This window comes from Lepus europaeus, chromosome X (assembly GCF_033115175.1).
Source record: "Lepus europaeus isolate LE1 chromosome X, mLepTim1.pri, whole genome shotgun sequence".
NCBI lineage: Eukaryota > Metazoa > Chordata > Mammalia > Lagomorpha > Leporidae > Lepus > Lepus europaeus.
In genome coordinates, this window is record NC_084850.1 from 19,198,020 (window position 1) to 19,218,551 (window position 20,532).

General features: G+C 39.9%; 1 protein-coding gene across 3 annotated transcripts in view; it reads left to right on the forward strand.

Annotated features, from left to right (window-relative positions):
- The window catches only part of ARHGEF6 (Rac/Cdc42 guanine nucleotide exchange factor 6), a 108,482-nt gene that overhangs the window by 15,665 nt on the left and 72,285 nt on the right, over positions 1-20,532 (forward strand). For all 3 annotated transcript variants that reach the window (XM_062184536.1, XM_062184537.1, XM_062184535.1), the window contains 2 exons: positions 1,280-1,350; positions 13,043-13,137. In XM_062184536.1, coding sequence (XP_062040520.1) covers positions 1,280-1,350; positions 13,043-13,137 — 166 coding nt within the window. The remainder of the gene's footprint in view (positions 1-1,279; positions 1,351-13,042; positions 13,138-20,532) is intronic.

The following is a 20,532-nucleotide window of genomic DNA, read 5'->3' on the forward strand; positions in this document are numbered from 1 at the left end:
GAAAACTGTTGATTTTTGTGTTCCATATTCTGGATTTTTAGAATGGGAATGTTTCAGATTTATAACTTAAAAATATTATTTAAAAAGAAAAAAACAAGGTCTGATGATAGGTCATTATTTGGTTATTTATACTATACCATACTTCAAAAAGAGTTTAAAGCAGCATGTAATATAGTAATATACAATTGAGATACAAAACAAAATCAAGCAAAGGAGAAAATGCAGTAGGAAGGAAGCTATGTGGTGACACTGTTAAACATTTATCATGACTGTCTCATATTTTTATTGTAATTTTTTCTTCTTTTAAGAAAGAATGTCTTAGTTTGTCCTTTAACCATGAGTTACATTTTACAATGTTAATACAATATGATATTAAGATGATACATAAAAGAGAAAAGAACTTTCTACTATTTTCAGTGAGTTAAAGATTCTGGTTGTTATGGTGTTGGCACAGTAGATAGCCTAAAGAAAGGTATGGTTGTTATTATTTATATTAAGCTTATATAGTAATATGCAAATTACAAATACACACACACACACACACACACACATATATATATATATATTTGCTTGGGGCTGCTTTTGCTTCTCTGTTAAATAAGTTGAATGGAAAGGCAGATAAAGAAGTAAACCCAAACAAAGAATGAAGTTTTTGCCTTGACCCTGCCATTAATTAGCAAGGCCTTCACTCCTTGTCCCATTCCTCCCTCAGAAATTGAGGGGCTTGGGGCTGTTGCTGTGGTGCAGCAGGTAAAGCTGCTGCCACCTGCAATGCCTACATCCCACAGTGGTGCTGGTTTGTGTCTTAGTTGCTTCACTTCCCATCCAGCTCCCTGCTAAAGGCCTGCAAAAGGCAGCAGAAGATGGCTCAAGTGTTTTGGCCACTGCCACCCACAAGGGAGACCGAGATGGAGGTCCTGGCTCCTGGCTTCAACTTGGCCCAGCACTGGCTGTTGTGGCCATCTGGGGAGTGAACCAGCAGATGGAAGATGGCTCGCTCTCTCTGTATCTCTCCCTCTCTCAGTAACACTCAAAATCAGTAAAAAATATTTTTTAAATTTTTAAACAAAAGAAAATAGAAAAGAAATAGAGGGGCCTGAGAGAGATAATCTATTGTTGATCATCTTTAGTTTAAAGTCGTGGTTCCACTTGTTTAGGAATGTACATTCCCATTGATAGTTCCACTAGAAATCTTAATAGTGTATCAGTTGATCTGTGTTATAAAATGCTCATGGTAGACTTGTATGATATTAACATAATTTATATGTCTTTTTCACAGAGAGACCTCTTTCTCCCAAGGCTGTCAAAGGATTTGATCCTGCTCCACTTACCAAGAATTATTATTCTGTGGTGAGTGTTCAGAAGATGAACAAAAGTCTTTTTGTTTCTATATGGAATCTTTTCACTTGTCAATCCACTGATGTGTTGAGGTGACACAAAGGAAATAAATGGATAAAGTTGCATTGGGAGGGTCCAATTACATCTGCATTACAAAGGAGCTCTTCTACTTGTAGTATTCTTACCAATGTCTAGAAGTTTTAAATCCACCACCCTGGGCTGGTGCCGTGGCTCACTTGGTTAATCCTCTGCCTGCGGCGCTGGCATCCCATATGGGTGCCAGGTTCTAGTCCTGGTTGCTCCTCTTCCAGTCTAGCTCTCTGCTGTGGCCCGGGATAGCAGTGGAAGATGGCTCCAGTACTTGGGCCCCTGCACCTACATGGGAGACCAGGAAGAAGCTCCTGGCTCTTGGCTTCAGATCAGCGCAGTGCCGGCTGTAGCAGCCATTTGGGGGGTGAACCAACGGAAGGAAGACCTTTCTCTCTGTCTCTCTCTCTCACAGTCTATAACTCTACCTGTCAAAAAAAAAAAAAACAAAACAAAACAACAACAACAAAAAAAAAACAAAAAAACTCCACCACCCTGAAAAATTCAAGGGTAGGACAAAGCTTCAAAGCAAGGCCTATTAAGCAACAGTGAAAGAGAAATTTGTTAATATGTAGGCATAGTGAAATTCAGTAGTTAGACATGGCCTTACCAAATATTTAGAAGGTGAATTCCCAAGTTCCTGTAATGCAGTAAGTTTAAAGTGACTGAATTCTATAATTTTACTTTAGAATCAAAGCAATCTATTATTATATCCTCTGGAATATTATCAACCCTGTTCTTGAGGTCATTCCCAAAGGAAGCCTGCCCTTTGGCACAGAGGGAGGAATGAAATGGCTCTGGCTTGAACCCAGATATACCAAATATATTAGCTATAAATAGGGTATGTATAATACTCAAAATAAGTTCCTGTTTGAAAAATAAATTGCACCATTCTACTTAATCTACTCTCCACTTTCCTTCATGTCTCCTTTCCAGACTTGGCCCAGTCACTAATGAAAAGGTCAAGTCATCATTAATTCTGAGTTGCCCTGTTTGGTAGCCTCATTATCTGCCCCCCACCCCTGATGAATTCCAGTTTCAGGTTTTACTCAGTATTCTATGCATTCGTACTGCATACTCATTTCATTTTGTGCATAGATAAAGAGTTTTTAAATATTTCTGTGCAGGTATGTGCATGTCATTTGGTTTCACAAAATTGAATTTCACTCTCTAGAGAGTTTTTTCTATAATGATGTCATGAACAGTATCTGATAAGCAAAATGAAGAAGAAGATTTCATAATGATGAAAACAATCATAGAGGACTATTCTGTCAATATTTTCCTCCTACATTTCTTCTTTTTAAAGAATTTATTTATTTGAAAGTCAGTTGCAGAGAGAGTGAGAGGCAGACATATAGACACACAGACAAACACACACACACAGAGTGAGAGAGAGAGAGAGAGAGGTCTTCCATCCATTGATTCACTTACCAGATGGCTGAAATGGGCAGGGCTGGGCCAGGCTGAAGCCAGGAGCCAGGAGCTTCAACTGGGTCTCCTGTGTGGGTGAAAGGGCCCCAAGCACTTGAGTCATCTTCTGCTGCTTTTTCAAGGCCATTAGTAGGGAACTGGATCAGAAGCAAAGCAGCCAGGACACAAACTTGAGCTTATATGGGATGGCAACATCTCAGGCATCAGCTTTACCAGCTCCAGCTACATCACAACCAACAACCCCCCACCCCGACTTTTATATTTCTTTGTTAAAATATGTTACCCAACAGAGCTAGGGTCCCTTTTTCCTTCCTGTATGACCATTTCCTTTAGCTTCCAGGTGACTCCCAGTGATTTCATATTTAAAGAAAAGACACAGGTGAACAATAGATGAAAATGTTATGATAGTTTCTTCTCCCTGTGGATCTGAAGCAGTCTGAAATGTTGATGGGATTATTTGAGGAAGAACAACCTCTGTGATAGTTATGGGCTTTATATAAATGATGTGTGTGTGTGTGTGTGAGAGAGAGAGAGAGAGAGAGAGATAGGTAGATAGATAGATAGAAAGAAACAGAGAGAGAGAGATTGATTGTGGGTGTACTGCAGTTTGTATAACCTACCTCCTAATGGAATACATGTCTGTTGTTTCTATTTCCTTACTATTATAAACAGTTCTGCAGTGAACATATTTTTTAATGTTTATTTTTTGTTTGTTTTTATCTACTCACAAGGCAGAATGACAGAGAGAGACAGAGAGAGCTTCCATCCACTGGTTCATTCTCCAAATGCCAACAACAGATAGGGTTGGGTCAGGCTGAAGTCAGGAACCAGGAACCAGGAACTCCATTCAGGTCTCCTGTATGGGTGGTAGGGGCTCAAGCACATGGGCTATCATTCGACGCCTCCTGAAATGCATTAGCAGGGAGCTGGATCAGACGTGGAGGATCTGGAGCTTTAATCAACACTCTCTGGTATAGGTTGTACATGTCACAAGTGGCAGCTTAATTAGCTATGACACAATGCCCACCCCTGAAATAAACATCTTATACCAAACTTTACTTAAGTTTATAATGATATGTAAGATGGATTCATAAAAGTGAAAGAATATGATTTTTAAAATTTTGATAGATATTATTTCAAATCTCAAACCTATTAAAGAAGATAGAAGGTCATGGGGAGCTCACCATAGCCTATAGAACCTTTGGTGTGTTGCCGCTGGTGTTTTGGTGCTGTGCGTTCACACCTGGCCTGAAGCGCTGGCATCCATATGGGTGCCAGTTCGAGACTCAGCTGCTATGCTGCTGATCCAGCTCTCTGCTATGGCCTGGGAAAGCAGTAGAAGATAGCCCAAGTCCTTGGGTCCCTGCACCCATGTGGGAGACCCAGAAGAAGCTCCTGGCTCCTGGCTTCGGATCGGCCCAGCTCCAGCCGTTGCCGCCTTTGGGAGTGAACCAGTGGATGGAAGACACCTCTCTCTGTCTCTCTCTCTCTCTCTCTTTCTCCCTCTCCTTTCTCTGTGTAACTCTAACATTCAAATAAATATTTAAAAAAAAGAACTTTGTTGTGAATATTTCTAAATTATTGAGCAGAGATCATTGGATCTATTGTTGTAACTAGATTTGAACATAAAGAGATTTTGGTTGGTGGTTGTTATTTTATTGTTCACATTTCTTTACCTTTGGGTGTGTATTTAGGTATATTTTCAGTGACAATTAATTCTAAATATATTCTGAGTGTTCTTGTCCTTCTAACCTGTGTTAAATACCTGAGACAAACCCAAAACTTCTATCCCACCCACAGGATTTGAGACTTGGAAAATAAGTTCACCCACATTATGTTAGCCCTTATTCCCTGTAGCAGTCATTAAATGTAGACATTTTCTCATGGCTAGATCTATAAGAATGCTTGTGACTGATTTTTACTCCATTTAAAACAATCAATAACTTTTTTCTGATTATATAACTAGTTATGTAATTAATTGTTTATAAAAATTATATAATACTGAAAAAAGTATGATGAAACTACTAAATATAATCTATAATCATATCACTTAGAAATAATCACTATTAATATGCTTGTGAATCATATACCAACCAGACTTTCTTTGATGTAGGTATTCATGCGTATACATATGTGCATATGTAGAGACTACAATATATGTGTGTTGTATGGGTATATAGAATATATATATATATATTTAAATAAAAGGAGGGGCTCTATATTCTGCATTATTTCTCCTTGATAGTAATTTTTCTGTCCCCATACCCCAACATTATACATCTCTGAGCAGACCAGTTCTTATGTTCTTTCATTCTGGGAATTCTTGCTAGTGTCCAAGGCTCCCTTTGTTTTGGCCCTGTGTATTAGCCAAGTACTTCAGAGAAACAGAAACAGAAGAAGAATATATTAGAATACATATGAGACAGAAAGCGAGAGTTTTATTATAAGGAATTGACTCATGTGACTATGGAGGCTGAGGAGTCCCTATGATCTGTTATCTGAAAGCTACAGACCAAGGAACGCCAGTGGTAGAATTCAGCCCAGATGTGAGGGTGTGAGAACCAGAGAGCACATGTTTTAAGTTTCATTCTGAGGGCAAAAGACTAATGTTCCCGCTCAGGTATTCAGGGAGAGAGCAAATTATCCCTTCTTCCAACTTTTTGTTCTATTCAGGCCTTCAGTGGATTGGATGAAGACCACCTACATTGGCTACTGATTGAAACGTTAACATCATCTGGAAACACTCACCGCCACACCCAGAAGTAGTGTTTAGCAAAGTACTGTTATCTTGCCACCTTGTGATTCAGTCAAGCTGCCACATCCAATCAACCATCAGAGTCTTAAACTGGAGTGAGATCCAGGCTGCTTAGAATTTGCAAGTCTACAGACATCCTCTCCCCTTGTTTAAGTTTCTAAAGGATTGTTTGCTGATTTCAGCTTCCTTTTCAGCCTTGATGCAATTCTGATGTCAATTGTGAAATATTAAAAAGATCTACAGTGTGATCAAGGTAGCTTTGGTCACTCAGCTTAGACTCACACTTGCCATAAGGCATGTTTAATGCTTATAATTGAGGTGTGACCACTCTGCCTGTTATTTTGAATAGGAATTTAGGATCCTTTAGAGATGTCACAGCCCAGAGGAAGACTTTGATGCCTATACCTCTGACCTTGGTTTCCTCATTGTCCTCAAATCTCTCTCACCATTGAAAACAAGCATTTTATATTCCTGTTATTTTTAAAATAATCTTCTCTGCCCATGGCTTTTCCCTGCCCATTGTAAGTTGACATTGTATGCCAGGAAAGATTAAAAAAAGTAAAGAATAGAAAAAAGAAATCTATGTAGTGTAGTGGTCAGGCTTAATCTGCATGTAACACTTAGGTCTTGGCACCCATGCTGTCATTGGGAACGCAGGAAAGATGTTATAGCATCAACCACATGACTAAGAATGATGTCACATTTAAAGTCTCCCAATAGGGGTTCCTCCAAATGTGGTTGGGGACCCTTTGCATCAGAAGCACCTGGGTGCTTTTTAAAAGTAGATATCTGGTCCTCACACCTGCTTTGCTACATAAGAATCTCAGATCATTTATCTCAGAAAATAGCAAACCCCTTCTTCAACCCATTCCCCTTAACACGCAGTTGGTTCTGGTGCTCACTTCAACTACATTTTCTGAACCAATAAAGGGAAAGATTGAATGGAGGAGGTAGGATTAGAGATATATCTTAGGAAAGGTCAGAATTTAGATAAACAGAAGAGCTTGAAAGAGAATGCAGGCAAATTCTCTCAGGCAAGATTGTCTGTACCTACCATTAATCCCTGCAAGTCACAGAATGAACCCAATATCTTATTTAACTATCAAAATATTCCTTGGAAGATGAAATTCCTTATTCACTGAAACTATCACAGCACACTGTGACAAATGTATTATTCTCTGTGCTCCCACAAATAGACCAGAAGGCAGGTGTTTGGTGCAGTGGTTAAGATGCCACTTGGGATACCCACATCCTTTCTTGGAGTGCCTGAGTTTGAGCCCCGGCTCTGCTTCTGATCCCACTTCCTGCCAGTGCACATCCTGGGTGGGGGGGAGAACAAGTGATGGCTCCCAGGGGGAGACTGGATGAATTCTGGGCTCCTAGATTCAGCCTGGCTCAGCCCTGGCTGTTGCCCACATTTGGGGAGTGAACTAGTGAATGGAAGATCTATCTCTATTTCTCTTTCTGCATCACTCTGCTTTTCAAATAAAAATAAATAAATAAAATAAATAAATAAAAATGAGCATCTGTATACAGAGTGAGAGGTATTTCCCTGCATCCAAATAGGAAACCATAAATCTGTAAGGATCAGTACTATTTATTTTGTTCTAACTTTCTTCTACTTTATGTAACTCATGAGAGATGCCTAAAGGGCATGTTGTACAGAACTGACATGCAGTAGGAAAGGTAGGAGGGAGGCTCTGACATATTAAATCACTAAAATCCCAGGAAGCCTCCTGAAACCCTTGCTCTAACCTCCCACTGGCTTTATCTTCGTTTTTTTCTCTCATTCACATGTCTACCCACTGCCCCCACATTTTTCTGCCTTTCTAATGCCCACTCACTCTTTTTATACAACTAGCCTAAGTGACCTTACTCTTTTATCTATTGATTCTCTTTTTCCATATCCCTTATTATTATTATTATTAAAGATTTTATTTATTATTAGAGAGATAGAGTTACAGACAGTAAGAGAGACAGAAAGGTCTTCCATCCGCTGGTTCACTCCCCAGATGGCCACAATGCCTGGAGCTGAGCCAATCTGAAGCCAGAAGCCAGGAGCTTCTTCCAGGTCTCCCACGTGGGTGCAGAGGCCCAAGAGCTTGGGCCATCTTCTACTGCTTTCCCAGGCTTTAGCAGAGAGCTGGATTGGAAGAGGAGCAGCTGGGACTCGAACATATGGGGTGCCAGTGCCACAGGCAGAGGATTAACCCTCTGCACCACAGTGCTGGCTCCTATTATTTTTTTTTAACTTCTTCCTGTGTCACTTATCCACACATCTCTTCCATTTGAGAGTTGGAGGTAGAGAAAGTGACAGGATCTTGTGGAGTTAGTGAGTTTATCTCTTGATAATGGGGGATAGTGCTGCTTGTTGTATGGAAGCCAAAGATCTGGGAGTGTGAAATCAATCATTGTACTTGAACATGCACAGGCAGTTCTGCTGGTATATAAATCAAATATGACATAAATACAGTAGTCTATTACCTTTTTCAGGCTCAAATGTCTTTACCAACATTAGCTCATTTTTACAGGCATCAAAATTATCTCAGAATTCCTATAACATGATATTTTTGCTTTGGATTTAACATTTCCTGGGGTCATTATAATATTCCTTTATCATTACCATATCTCTAGCTTTAGCCATTGCATATGCACTTTAGCCTCTTAAAACAATTTCTTCATAGTTATATGACTCCTTCCCTTTGGAAAACATATTTAGAAAGATGGACTCACTCTAAAGCCTTTCCAGGAAATGGAGGAAATGTATTTTACTGGAAAATCAATATCCCAGGACGGAGGTACAAAAGGCCTCCACTTTTTTTTTCTATGGCTTCTTACAACCCGTTTCATTCTGAATTCAGGCCAAGGTTAGTTGAGCAAAAGGATACTCAGTTGTCCTTGCAAAGACAGAATGAGGGAGGCAAAGACAGTCTGGACACAGTCTATTTTAGTAAGTCTGAATGGGTTTCATCTTGATCAAATTGTGCTGCTCTGAAGTTGGTTGCCCTGCCAAACTCCTTGCCTTCTGACTCACCACTGAGGCCTTCTGTTTGAGAATACATAGGCTTCTCTGTCTGCTTGCCTTCTTATCCTTTTAAATTAGATGCCCTGTGGCCTGAAAAATAAAGAACCCATCTCAGAAGTTCATCACTGGTTCTTTTGAAATTGAGGAAAGCAATAAAAGTCCATGTGAATTTGGGAAAGAATCTCAAGTATTCACCCTGATGAGCATTTCTTCTAATCATACCACAGCAAGAGCACTTTTATTATTATATTACCATTCAGATGTGATTTTTTTTCTTGGGCATAATTTGATAAAAGGACTTCTTAAGATTACCTTTGTCATTTTAGTTTAGGAAAGTCAGCATTCTGCCATCTTCAACACTTGCAATCATGGAAATTTAATGTACATTTTGCTATAGCTGTCCAGAGTTCACGCAAAGTCTCCCTTCTTCATCTATTCCTTTTGTCTGTCCCATGCACAGTGGTTCCAGCAGAGATGGCATCCTGAGAAAGTGTGTTGTCTCACCTAGCAAACAAGCCCAACAGAGGACAGCCAATAGCTTTCTTGACAATTCTTGCCAATTTCATATAAGCAGGATACAGATAATATAATATATTAAACTTCTTTTAATAAAGAAGTTGAAATAATAAAGGTATTTTGATGGGAAGAGAGAGGTGGAATTATACCAACCATGGAATTAAAGTAATGTTTAATTTTTTAAAAAATCACATTTTAAGATGAAAATGATATTTGTGATTTTTCTAATTTAAAAATTCCCTTCCTGATGGGCATTTGGTGTAGTGGTTAAGATGCCAGTTGGACACCTGCATATTAGAATATTTGGATTAGAGTCTCAGCTCTACTCCTGATTTCAGCTTCTTGTATTATTTCTGCCATTCATTTCACTCCCACTTAAGCAAACATGAGCATATACATTGTTGCTATTATGATTTCAAACAAACTGCTTCCTGTTAGCTTAATTAAGAGTAATAAAAAGTAGAACTTTTAATTTAATTTTAATTTCTTCCTTCTCTAATATTCTTCCCTTCAATTATATAAACCCAAGTAGGTCTACTAGTGACAAATTCCCTATGTTTTTGTTTGTTTAAGAAAAGTTTATATTTCTTCTTCACTTTTGAAAGATAATTTCACAGGAAACAACACTGGATTAATTTTTCCAGGAACATCAGTAACTGCAGTTCCCTAGATTTACATTTATGGAGAGTAGTTGCTAAGGAACAGAGGAAAGTAGATAGGAGTGGCTAGGAATAGGAGCTCCAACTTAACTCTTAGCTTTTTTTTAAGGATTTATTTTATTTATTTGAAAGAGTTACAGAGAGAGGTAGAGACAGAGAAAGAGGTCTTTCATCCACTGGTTCACTCCGAAATGGCCGTGACAGCTAGAGCTGAGCTGATCCGAAGCCAGGACCCAAGAGCTTCTTCCAGGGTCTCCCACATGGTGCAGGGGCCCAAGGACTTGAGGCATCTTCTACTGCTTTCCCAGGCCATAGTAGAGAGCTGGACCAGAAGTGCAGCATACAGGACTTGACCCAGCATCGACTGGGGAGGGAAGAGGAGAGGCAGGGAGAGAGGGAGAAAGAGAGAGAAGGAGAGTGACATCTTCCATCCACTAGTTCATCCCCAAATGCCCTCAATAGCTGGAGCTGGATCAGGCAGAAACCAGGAGCCAGGAACTCCACTGGTGTCTCCCACATGGGTGCAGGGGACCAAGCACTTGGACCATCCTCTGCTGCTTTCCCAGGTGCATTAGCAGAGAGCTGGATCATAAGTGGAGCAGCCAGGACTCCAACTGGTGCCCCAATAACGTGAACATAGTAAGTAGTGGCTTAACCTTCTGGGCCATAGCACTGCCTCCAACTCCTAGTTTTGAAGCCACATTCTGTGTCCCATGTCTTCTGAGCCAGTGATTCTCAATGGGTGGTGATAATGCCATTTAGGTGCTATTTGGCAATGTTTGGACTATTTTTGCTTGTCATATCTGCAGTAGATGGTGAGGTACCACTGGCATCTAGTGTGTAAAGGCCAAGGATGCTGCTAAATTTTCTACAATGCACAGGACATCCTCTTATATCAAATAGTTATTTGGTCCAAGATGTCACTGGTGCTATCATTGAGAAACTTTAAAAAGAACAATTATTTATATATTTATATTTGAAAGGCCAAGAGATGGGGAGGGGGACAGAGAAAGAGAGAGACATAGACACAGAGATACAGAGAGATACCCCATCTGATGATTTACTCCTCAAATGCCTGCAATGGCCAGGATTGGCCTGGTACCAGAGTTGGGAGCTAGAGCCGGGAGTCAAATTCAGGCACTCCATTGTGGAATGTGGGTATCTTAACCCACGTCTTAACTGCTAGGCTAAACACCCACCCTGACAAACCATGTTTTAAACTCTGTAAATTGGTGAGACTCTTTCCCACTCAAACAGCTCCTGTTTATGCAGTGTCTCACTAGCTGTTCACAATGATATCTGAGGTAGGTGAAATGTCACAATCTGAGATGAGGTTAGTGAAACCTTAAAACTGCAAGTGCCAGCCAGTTGGTAACAGAGTCAGGACTAACACCTTCTAGCCCAGTTGTTTCCCAGAAAACTTACGGTTTCCTGGATCTCCACTTACTTTGGCCACTCTAGGTTTCAAAAACAAATCATCATGCATTGTCTTGTGAGTACAGTGGTCCTCCATCTTTACAAGGGGGTTGATTTCGGGATTCCTCATGGATAGTGACATCCAAGAGTGCTGAAATCTCTTAAACAAGTGGCATAGTATTTGCATAAAACCTACCTGTGTGCTTTAAAACTTCTTTAGATTTCTTATACCTAATACAATGCAAATGTTATCAAAACAGATGTTATAATGTATTTTTAGGAAATAATTATGAAGAAAAATCTGTACATGTTTAGTAGATGCATCCCCCCTCCCCAAATAGTTTGGTCTGTGGTTGAATCTACAGACGTGGAACCCATAGAAAGAGAAATCCAAATGTTTGTGTCTGGTATATTGGTAGGCTAAAGCACTTCTCCTGGCTAAGAACGCCTCATTCTATTTTGTAATCCCTGGTTTAATATCTCCTTCTGCAAATACTATGGACATTCCCTGTGGGCAGCACAGCATTTGGCAGAGTTGGTGCTCAGTACACTTTTGACAGGTTAATTAAAAGATGCAAAAGAGAAGTATACCAAGACGTTAACTTGGTTATCTCTCAGGGCTTGAAATGAAGGTTGTACCTGCCTCCAGAAAAGTCTGGGAAATGGGTCATGCTCTAGGGCTGTCAGAGGAAGACAAACTGTGGGGGCTATTCATTGGTTGTTTTACTTACAGGATTGTAATTGTTATTAATATGACTGATAAGTGTTTTACTTATAGGATTATAATTGTTATTAATAAGACTAATAACTCTGATTTCTCTTCCTGAAATTCTCACATTTCAGCCTCCTTTTTCTCTTTGAATTATTCACACTAGCACCTTTTAACTTTTATTAAAATATCAATTATAACTCTGCTTAAAAATTAACTGTATCCTCAGATATTGTTCCCTACAGGTCTTATCAGAAACATAGCTTAACCAAAAATATTTTGTGATGTTTGACGTTACAGTTATGCTAAAATTATCCTGATATCAAATCTTTATGTCTTAAGATTGCTAGCCTCAGTTTTCTTTTTTATAAATTATTTATTTATTTATTTTATTCTTTTGAAAAGCAGAGAGACAGATAGACAAATAACTTCCATCTGCAGCTTCCTTGCCCAAATGACCACAATAGCCAGGGCTGGGATAGGCCAAAGCTAGGAGTCTGCAGCTCCATGCAGGTCTCCCGTATAGGTGTCAGGGACCAAAGTACTTTAGACATCACTGCTGCTACCCAGGCCGCACATTAGCAGGAAGTGAGAATCAGGAGTGCACATTAGCTGGAAGCTGGAATTGGAAGTGGAGCCAGAACTTGAACCCAGGCACTCTGATATGGGATGAGGACATCCTAAGCAGTGTTTTAAGCATTGCTTCAGATGCTCACCCCAGTCTCAATTTTCTCATTTATAAAAAGGAAATAGATCCTTTGTTAACTAAATGAGAACTTTTCTAAGGATAAAATGATTTAAAACACATGGAAGACTTCTGAATAGTAATTCTGAATAGTGTAAACGGCAAGGTCCCTCCTGTTATGGGTAACTCTGAAAAGTTATGTTTGTGTGAGTTATGCAATATAACCAGCTGTCATATAATTATTAAAGTAATTTGCTAGATTGAAACAAAGGACATTCAGAGTTTATGTTCCTTATTTGTTGTGGTAGCCTGAGTAAATAGGACCTCTTTTTTCCTAGTAATTTAGTAAAAAGATCTAAATCTGTATTTTATCTTGGATGGTCTTGACGATTACAATACCTTGATATTCGTTTTTCCACAGGTGTTACAGAACATCCTGGACACTGAAAAAGAGTATGCAAAAGAACTTCAGTCTCTTCTTGTTACTTACTTGAGACCCCTACAGTCCAATAACAAGTAAGATTTTTATTTTAAACCCCTCCCTAAATAAAGCAAGAAATGTCAGCATATGGAGTCATTACTCTTATGTCACTGAATAATTGATTGTGCCCTTTAAGAAGAATTTCCACAGACTGCAGATTGCCAAGAACATGGTCAGGGCAACAGAAATTATTCAAGATGTTGCTTTTGCAAAGCTTGGCTTGCTTTCTCTTCCGGTGGTAGAAGGAATGAGGTGATCTGCATTTCTGCCTATTTACAATTTTTATCTTATACATTTTTTCCCTTTGATTCATTAAAAATTTTTTAATTAAAAATTTAAGTCAACACACAGAAAACGTACATATGTATAGAGGAAAGCATGATATTTCAGTACATGTGTACAATGTGTAATGATCTGATCAAGGTAATTGTCAGATCCATCATTTTATTTTATTTATTTTTTAACTTTTATTTATTTATTTATTTATTTTATTTATTTTTTTTTACTTCTACTGGAAGATTTTCTTTTTTTTAACTTTTATTTAATGAATATAAATTTCCAGTGTACAGCTTATGGATTACAATGGCTTCCCCCTCCCATAACTTCCCTCCCACCCACAACCCTCCCCTCTCTCGCTCCCTCTCCCTTTCCATTCACATCAAGATTCATTTTCAATTCTCTTTATATACAGAAGATCAATTTAGTATAAAGATTTCAACAGTTTGCACCCACATAGAAACACAAAGTGAAACATACTGTTTGAGTACTAGTTATAGCATTAAATCAAAATGTACAGCACATTAAGGACAGAGATCCCACATGAGGAGCAAGTGCACAGTGGCTCTTGTTGTTGACCCAACAAATTGACACTCTAGTTTATGGCGCCAGTAACCACCCTAGGCTCTTGTCATGAGTTGCCAAGGCTATGGAAGCCTTCCAAGTTTGCCGACTCTGATCATATTTAGACAAGGTCATAAAAGACAGAGTGAGGATAGTAACCAATGATCCTAAGAGTGGCATTTACCAGGTTTGAACAATTATACAGCATTAAGTGGGGAAGAGGACCATCAGTACACACAGGTTGGGAATAGAGCCATTGGTGGTAGAGTAGAGGTTATGATTACAAAGGAATGAGGTCCAAGTGTGCTAGACAGGGTCTAGAAGAAAGGACAGAGTCATTATTAGAGGAGCTAAGAAAGGTGCTATCTAAGCTACAATTAAGTTTTCTGATTGAGAGGCAAATAGAACCTGATAGAAGGGGCTTGATAATAATCTGTTGGGCTTTAGGCCTTGTAAGTTCAGAGGCCCAGACCTATCTATCTCTTCACATGGGGTATATCCTAAGGGAGGTGTGAACCTCCTAGGGGAAGGCACTCTGTTGACTTTCTTTACTTGGCTGGCCTGGGAGGAGAGCTGGCCAGGTAAAGGCAGGGGGCATCTCTAACAAGAAATTTACAGTTCTGCCTGCAATGTTGCTGACCCTACTTGGCCATCCCCTCAGCTGCAGTGGTCACTTTGGAAGTTGGGTTGAGTGAAGGGCTTTTCAGCTTAGAGCCAATAAGATCTGTGGCTCTGACCTGGGCATCCTTCGACTCCAGGGCAGGTCCATTTCCAGTGATCCAACTCTTGGCTGGCAGAGTTACCAGGGCTCTTCACAAGCTGACTTCTGCTGAAGCCCAGGCTTACCACATTGAAAGCCACTGCAGTGGACTGGCCTGTTGAGTCTCCTTGAGGGCAGATCACTGTACAGATCAGCCAGTAATAGGCCTGCCACCCATTGCTTCTGATGCCTAGCTTTCTTTTCCTCCTGGTTTGTGTTAAAGCAGACCAGAGGATGCAAGTCAAGGGAGTGACCATGTCCCATCTCTAATCTTCGGTGGCCTGAACTACAAGTCTATAGTCACAGGCATGTTCTGTAGTAGTTTTTCTAAGGTAGACAATGCCCATGAGGAAAATTATATTCTCACTTTAAAACTTTCTTTCCCTTTGGTCTGAAAGGGAGGTTTTTTCTACTTACTGTATACTTCGCTGATGGCGAAGTGAATCTAGCTATGAGATTATTATTTAAGTTCTTATTTTGGCTATGCTATTACAGAAAAATATTAGCCATCTCTTTTATAAGGTCTAAAGATTAAATTGTGCATCCTACAGATTCCTTCATAATAGAATTAGTTTCCTAGCTTGAAGAGAATAGAGAAATGAAAGAATAAGTTGGGCTTAGAATAGAGAAATGAGGGAGCAAGTCCTAGATCGCTTGCTGACAATAGCAATATTACATGAATACTTAGCAAACCATTTCGACCATTAGATAACAACTTAAGAAAACATTTACCAGAAGGTCCAATGCCTTCTATAAATTTTAAGAATCATGTATCTGGAAAAACCTCTTAAATATCTAACATGGTGTAGTTTGTTTAACCAGTAAACTGAAGCACAACCATATAAAATGTTTTTAGTTTCTTTCTACCAACACGTTTAAACCATATGATACACAGATTCAGGTCACACAAATTAAAATGTATCTTTGATTGATTTTAGCAGCTTAAATTTATGGACAATCTTATCTATAAGCCATTTAAAATAAAACTCTTAATAAAATTTCCTATGTGGACATACAATATGTACACACATATAACATAGCATAATAGACCAATATAGCAATTTTAATAATAGCTTTTAAAATCTTTAACTCTTTTTGTAGATTGCCAATTGATTTGAATTGCTTTTTGTTTTTAGATTACTTTAACACATTGCTTTAACAGAGCATCAGAGTTTAATTCTATGTCAAAGAGAAATTGAGCTTCCTGTGATCTTTTGCTGTGAGGTTTCCTTCCTTTACCTTCTTTCATATTGGTGACCACGTTTCTGTGTTTCTGTGTGTAACACATCTTTAAGCATCTTTGCAGGGCAGGATGAGTGGCAACAAATTCTTTCAGTTTCTGTTTGCTATGAAAAGTCTTAATTTCACCTTCATTCACAAATGAGAGCTTTGCAGGATATAATATTCTGGGCTGGCAGTTTTTCTCTCTTAGTACCTGGGCTATATCTCGCCATTCCCTTCTAGCTTGTAGGGTTTCTGATGAGAAGTCTGCTGTGAGTCTAATTGGAGATCCTCTGAGAGTAATCTGACGTTTCTCTCTTGCACCTTTTAGAATCTTTTCTTTATGTTTCACTGTGGTGAGTTTGATTACAATGTGTCGTGGTGAGGATCTCTTTTGGTCATGTTTATTAGGGGTTCTATAAGCTTCCTGTACTAAGATGTCTCTGTCCTTCTCCAAACCTGGGAAATTTTCTGCTAGTATCTCACTGAAAATGCCTTCTAATCCTTTCTTCCTCTCCATGCCTTCAGGAACTCCTAGAACCCGAATATTAGTTTTTTAAATAGTATCCTGTAGATTCCCGACAATATTTTTTAGATTTCTAATTTCTTCTTCTTTTCTTTGGTTTGCCTGTTTCCTTTCCTGTTCTCTGTCTTCTAAGTCTGATATTCTCTCTTCTGCTTCGCCCATTCTGTTTTTAAGACTCTCTAATGTGTTTGTCATTTGATCTATTGAACTCTTCATTTCATTATGATTTCTAGTCACTATCAGAGTTTCTTGTTCCACTAGTTGTTTCATTTCATTTTGATTCCTCCTTAATATTTCACTTTCATGAGAGAGATTTTCTATCTTGTCCATGAAGGATTTCTGTAGTTCAAGAATTTGTTTTTGAGAACTTCTTAATGTTCTTATCAATTTTTTGAGATCTGCTTCTTGGATTTCTTCTATCTCATCATCTTCATAATCTTGAATTGGGGTGTCATTTTCATTTGGGGGCGTCATAGTGTCTTCCTTGTTCTTGTTACCTCGGTTTTTGCGTTTGTTGTATGGCATGTTGGAGATATTTGGTTTCTTCACTGTGGTGTTTTTTCTTGTTACACTATGGCTCTATATTAAGTGGACTGTCTGCTTTTGGTGGAGCCTTAGAGGCTTGAGATAAGTGTTGACTGAGAGCTGTGTTTGGTTCCTCAGGGTTGAGGGTGTGTCAAAGATGACACTCCCAGGTTAGGCGTGGTAAATCTCTCTTTTCTTTCTTTTTTTTTTTTTGATTCAAGAGGGAAGTGATTCCGAACAGCTGAACGTAATTGGAGGTAGTTAGCAGGCAAATGATATACCCACAGGAGCCAGAGATCGGAAGCTCTTTCCCAAGGACCACACAGGGAATCTCTGCTGCCCTCAGTGTGGGCTCCAATTCTCCTGCAGTCTCCCACTGGGTTGCCAAGTTAGATGCTAATCTCCTGTTATTTCACCCCTCCCCCCAGAGTCAGGTTTTTCTGCTAGGCTCAGGGCCGGTGCAGACCTGAGGTCGCCCTGCTTATGACGTATGTCCAAAATGGCGCCTGCTCTTTGTCTCGCTCGCCTTGGAGGGGTGAGCGGAGAGAGAGAAACTCGTGTCCGTATCGGTCACTTTTTTTTTTTTCCTCTCTCTCTTCTAGTTAGCCTGGTGAACTTTTCCCCACGGAGTTTCAAGCCTCGTTCCCTCTAGTCTCCTCTTTCCGCTTGCCCGCTGGTGTCTCGGGCTATTGAGGTTCGGCTCACCTCGCGTTCCAGCGCTGGTGCGTTGAGTCTGCCGCTGGTGTCCCGAACTTGGGCTTCCACGCTCTCCACGCAGGTCCACTGTGAATCACTAGTTCCGGAAGAGTTTCCTCTGCTGTTTCTTCCCCTACTCTTCCTTGACCCTGCAGTATCTCCACTTTTATTAACCTGTGTGTCTTGCTGAACTATCAATGTGCTCCCTTCCTATTCCGCCATCTTGCCGCTCCTCCTTTTAACTTTTATTTAATGAATATAAATTTCCAAAGTACAGCTTATGGATTACAATGGCTTCCCCCCCATAACTTCCCTCCCACCTGCAACCCTCCCATCTCCCACTCCCTCTCCCCTTCCATTCACATCAAGATTCATTTTCAATTCTCTTTATATACAGAAGCAGATCCATCATTTTAAACCTTAAGCATTTATGTGCATTTGGATCATTCAAAATACTCTCTACTAGCTATTTTGAAACATACGATTAATTGTTGTCAACTATAGTTGCCCTATCTGTTGTAGAATATTAGAAGTCAATTCTCCTGCCCAGCTGCACCCCTGTATCCATTAATCATCCTCTTTCTATTCCCCCTCTCCACCTGATTCCTAGCCTCTCATAACTACTATTCTCTACTTCTATGAAATCAACTTTTATAGCTTTCACACATGTTGTATATTTTTAAAGTGTCTGGTTTTACCTTACAGAAAAAGAGCTCCCTGGTGTTTTCATTCAGAAAGCATACAAAGTGGAAATTCTCATGCTCACTCTGACCTTTGCTTTCCAGGGCAGAACCTCTTTCTTTCCCATGCTCTGGGAGTGGAAAGAGTGAGGCATTTTTGTGAATGTTCACAAGAGCGATTCAAACCAGTATTTCCCAGAGCCACATGGAAACGATAAAGAGACACTTTTTGAAACAAAATGTTCACACTTTATTCTGGTTTTAGAAATCTGAGTTGGATTGTCTAAAGCCTGGATTGACAACTAATTTTTCATGAAACAAAGAATGATGACCATTCTTTTGTGTGTGTGTGTCTGTAAATATGGTATATTTAACAAATAGTGCCTAACTACATTTATTTGTGTTTTTATTTTGATTGATTTAATTTCACTCTGTATCACAATAAGTCACATAGAAATTTAGTAATTGGCCCACATAATGGAGGACAAAAGGCTGCCCTTTTACCTCAGTAGTGGTTGACTTTTTTGGGGACAGTTGCGTAAGCTATTAATTTCAGGCTTAGATGCGTTTAATATATTTCTCCATTGATTCTCCTTTTTTCCAAAATTTGTGTTTTTTAAAAAAGATTTATTTATTTATTTAAAAGACAGGGTGATAGGGAGGGGGAGAGGGACAGGAGGGGGGGAGAGAGAGAGAAGGAGGGAGAGAGGGAGAGGGAGAGAGGGATGAAGGGAGGGAGGGAGAGAGAGAGAATTGTTCATCTGCTGGTTCATTCCCCAAATGCTGGCACCAGCTGGGGCTGGGCCAGGTGGAAGTCAGGAACCAGAAACTCCAATCTGGTCTCCCATGAGGGTGGCAGGGACTCAAGTACGGGGGTCATCTACTGCCTCCCAAGCTCATTACCAGGAAGCTGGATCAGAAGCAGCAATAGGGCTTCATCTAAAGCATTCTGATATGGGATGTGGATGTCCTTAGCTGTGGTGTAACCTGCTGTGCCACAATGCCTGCACCCCATATCATGTTTGTTTAGGCATAATGTCTTGTTGAATCTCCAACTTGGTTATTCTCCAGCATGAGAGTATCTCTTCAGAATGAAAGGATCTCATGTTCTTGGTGAGTTTTAAATATGAGCAATAATAAAGTGTTTTATGATTATGTGAAATATGAAGTGTTCTGTGAATCATGGTTCTTAAGAGATGAAGGGAACCTCAGTAAATCATTAGGTCTAGAGTCCTAGGAGAATTAAATAGATAAGAAACTGAAGTTCAAAGATGTTACTGCTTGCCCAGCATACAGCCAGCAAGTGGCTAGACTGCTTCCACTGTGTTTCCAGCCACTGAATGAAGTGTGCCTCGTGTTTTCTGGAAGAGATAGGCAGAGGAGGATAGGGGAACTTAACTGGTCATCTTGGAAGGGGAGATGGTAAGATTTCAAATGAAAGAGGGGGCTGATTAGCAATCAGAAAAAGTGAGAAGAAAGGAAGATGAAACCTGAGCCAGACATGCCCTGTGTCTGAATTCAGTTTGCAGTTATAGTAAGTTTCCATTAGGTCTGACTATCTTGCGAGCACAAAAATGATTTGAAGAAACCAGACTGTTTATTGCCTTATCCCGAAGAGCCACATTAGCCCCTAGTCAGGTTCAAGGAAGACCCTGATTCAGGTTGTTGCTGCTATGAGAGAACAACAGCCAGGGGAGCTGACTGGCTAAGGTTTCACTCTTGACACACATAATAGGGGTTTTCCAGCTTGTGGTTCAAGAGGACATTACAGCAGAGGAACTGGGAGCTTTTTATACTCCAGGGCTCAGTGGTAATGTTTGGGTTTTCCCTTTCTTTATTAGTCAGCAAAAATTATTCTTTTGGAAAGACTCCCCAGTACTGTTACATTCTCAACAAGAAAGAACATCTTGTAGACACTGTTTGTTGTTGTTGTTTTTTTTAAAGATTTACTTATTTCTTTCAAGGTCCGAGTTACAGAAAGGGAGGGAGAGATCTGCCATTGCTAGTTCACTCCCCCAGATGGTTGCAACAGCCAGGGTGGAGCCAGGCCAAAGCCAGGAGCCAGGAGCTTCCTCTAGGCCTCCCACATGGGTGCAAGGGTCCAAGCACTTGGGCCATCTTCTACTACTTTCCCAGGCCATTATCAGAGAGCTGGATTGGAAGTGGAACAGCTGAGACAGGA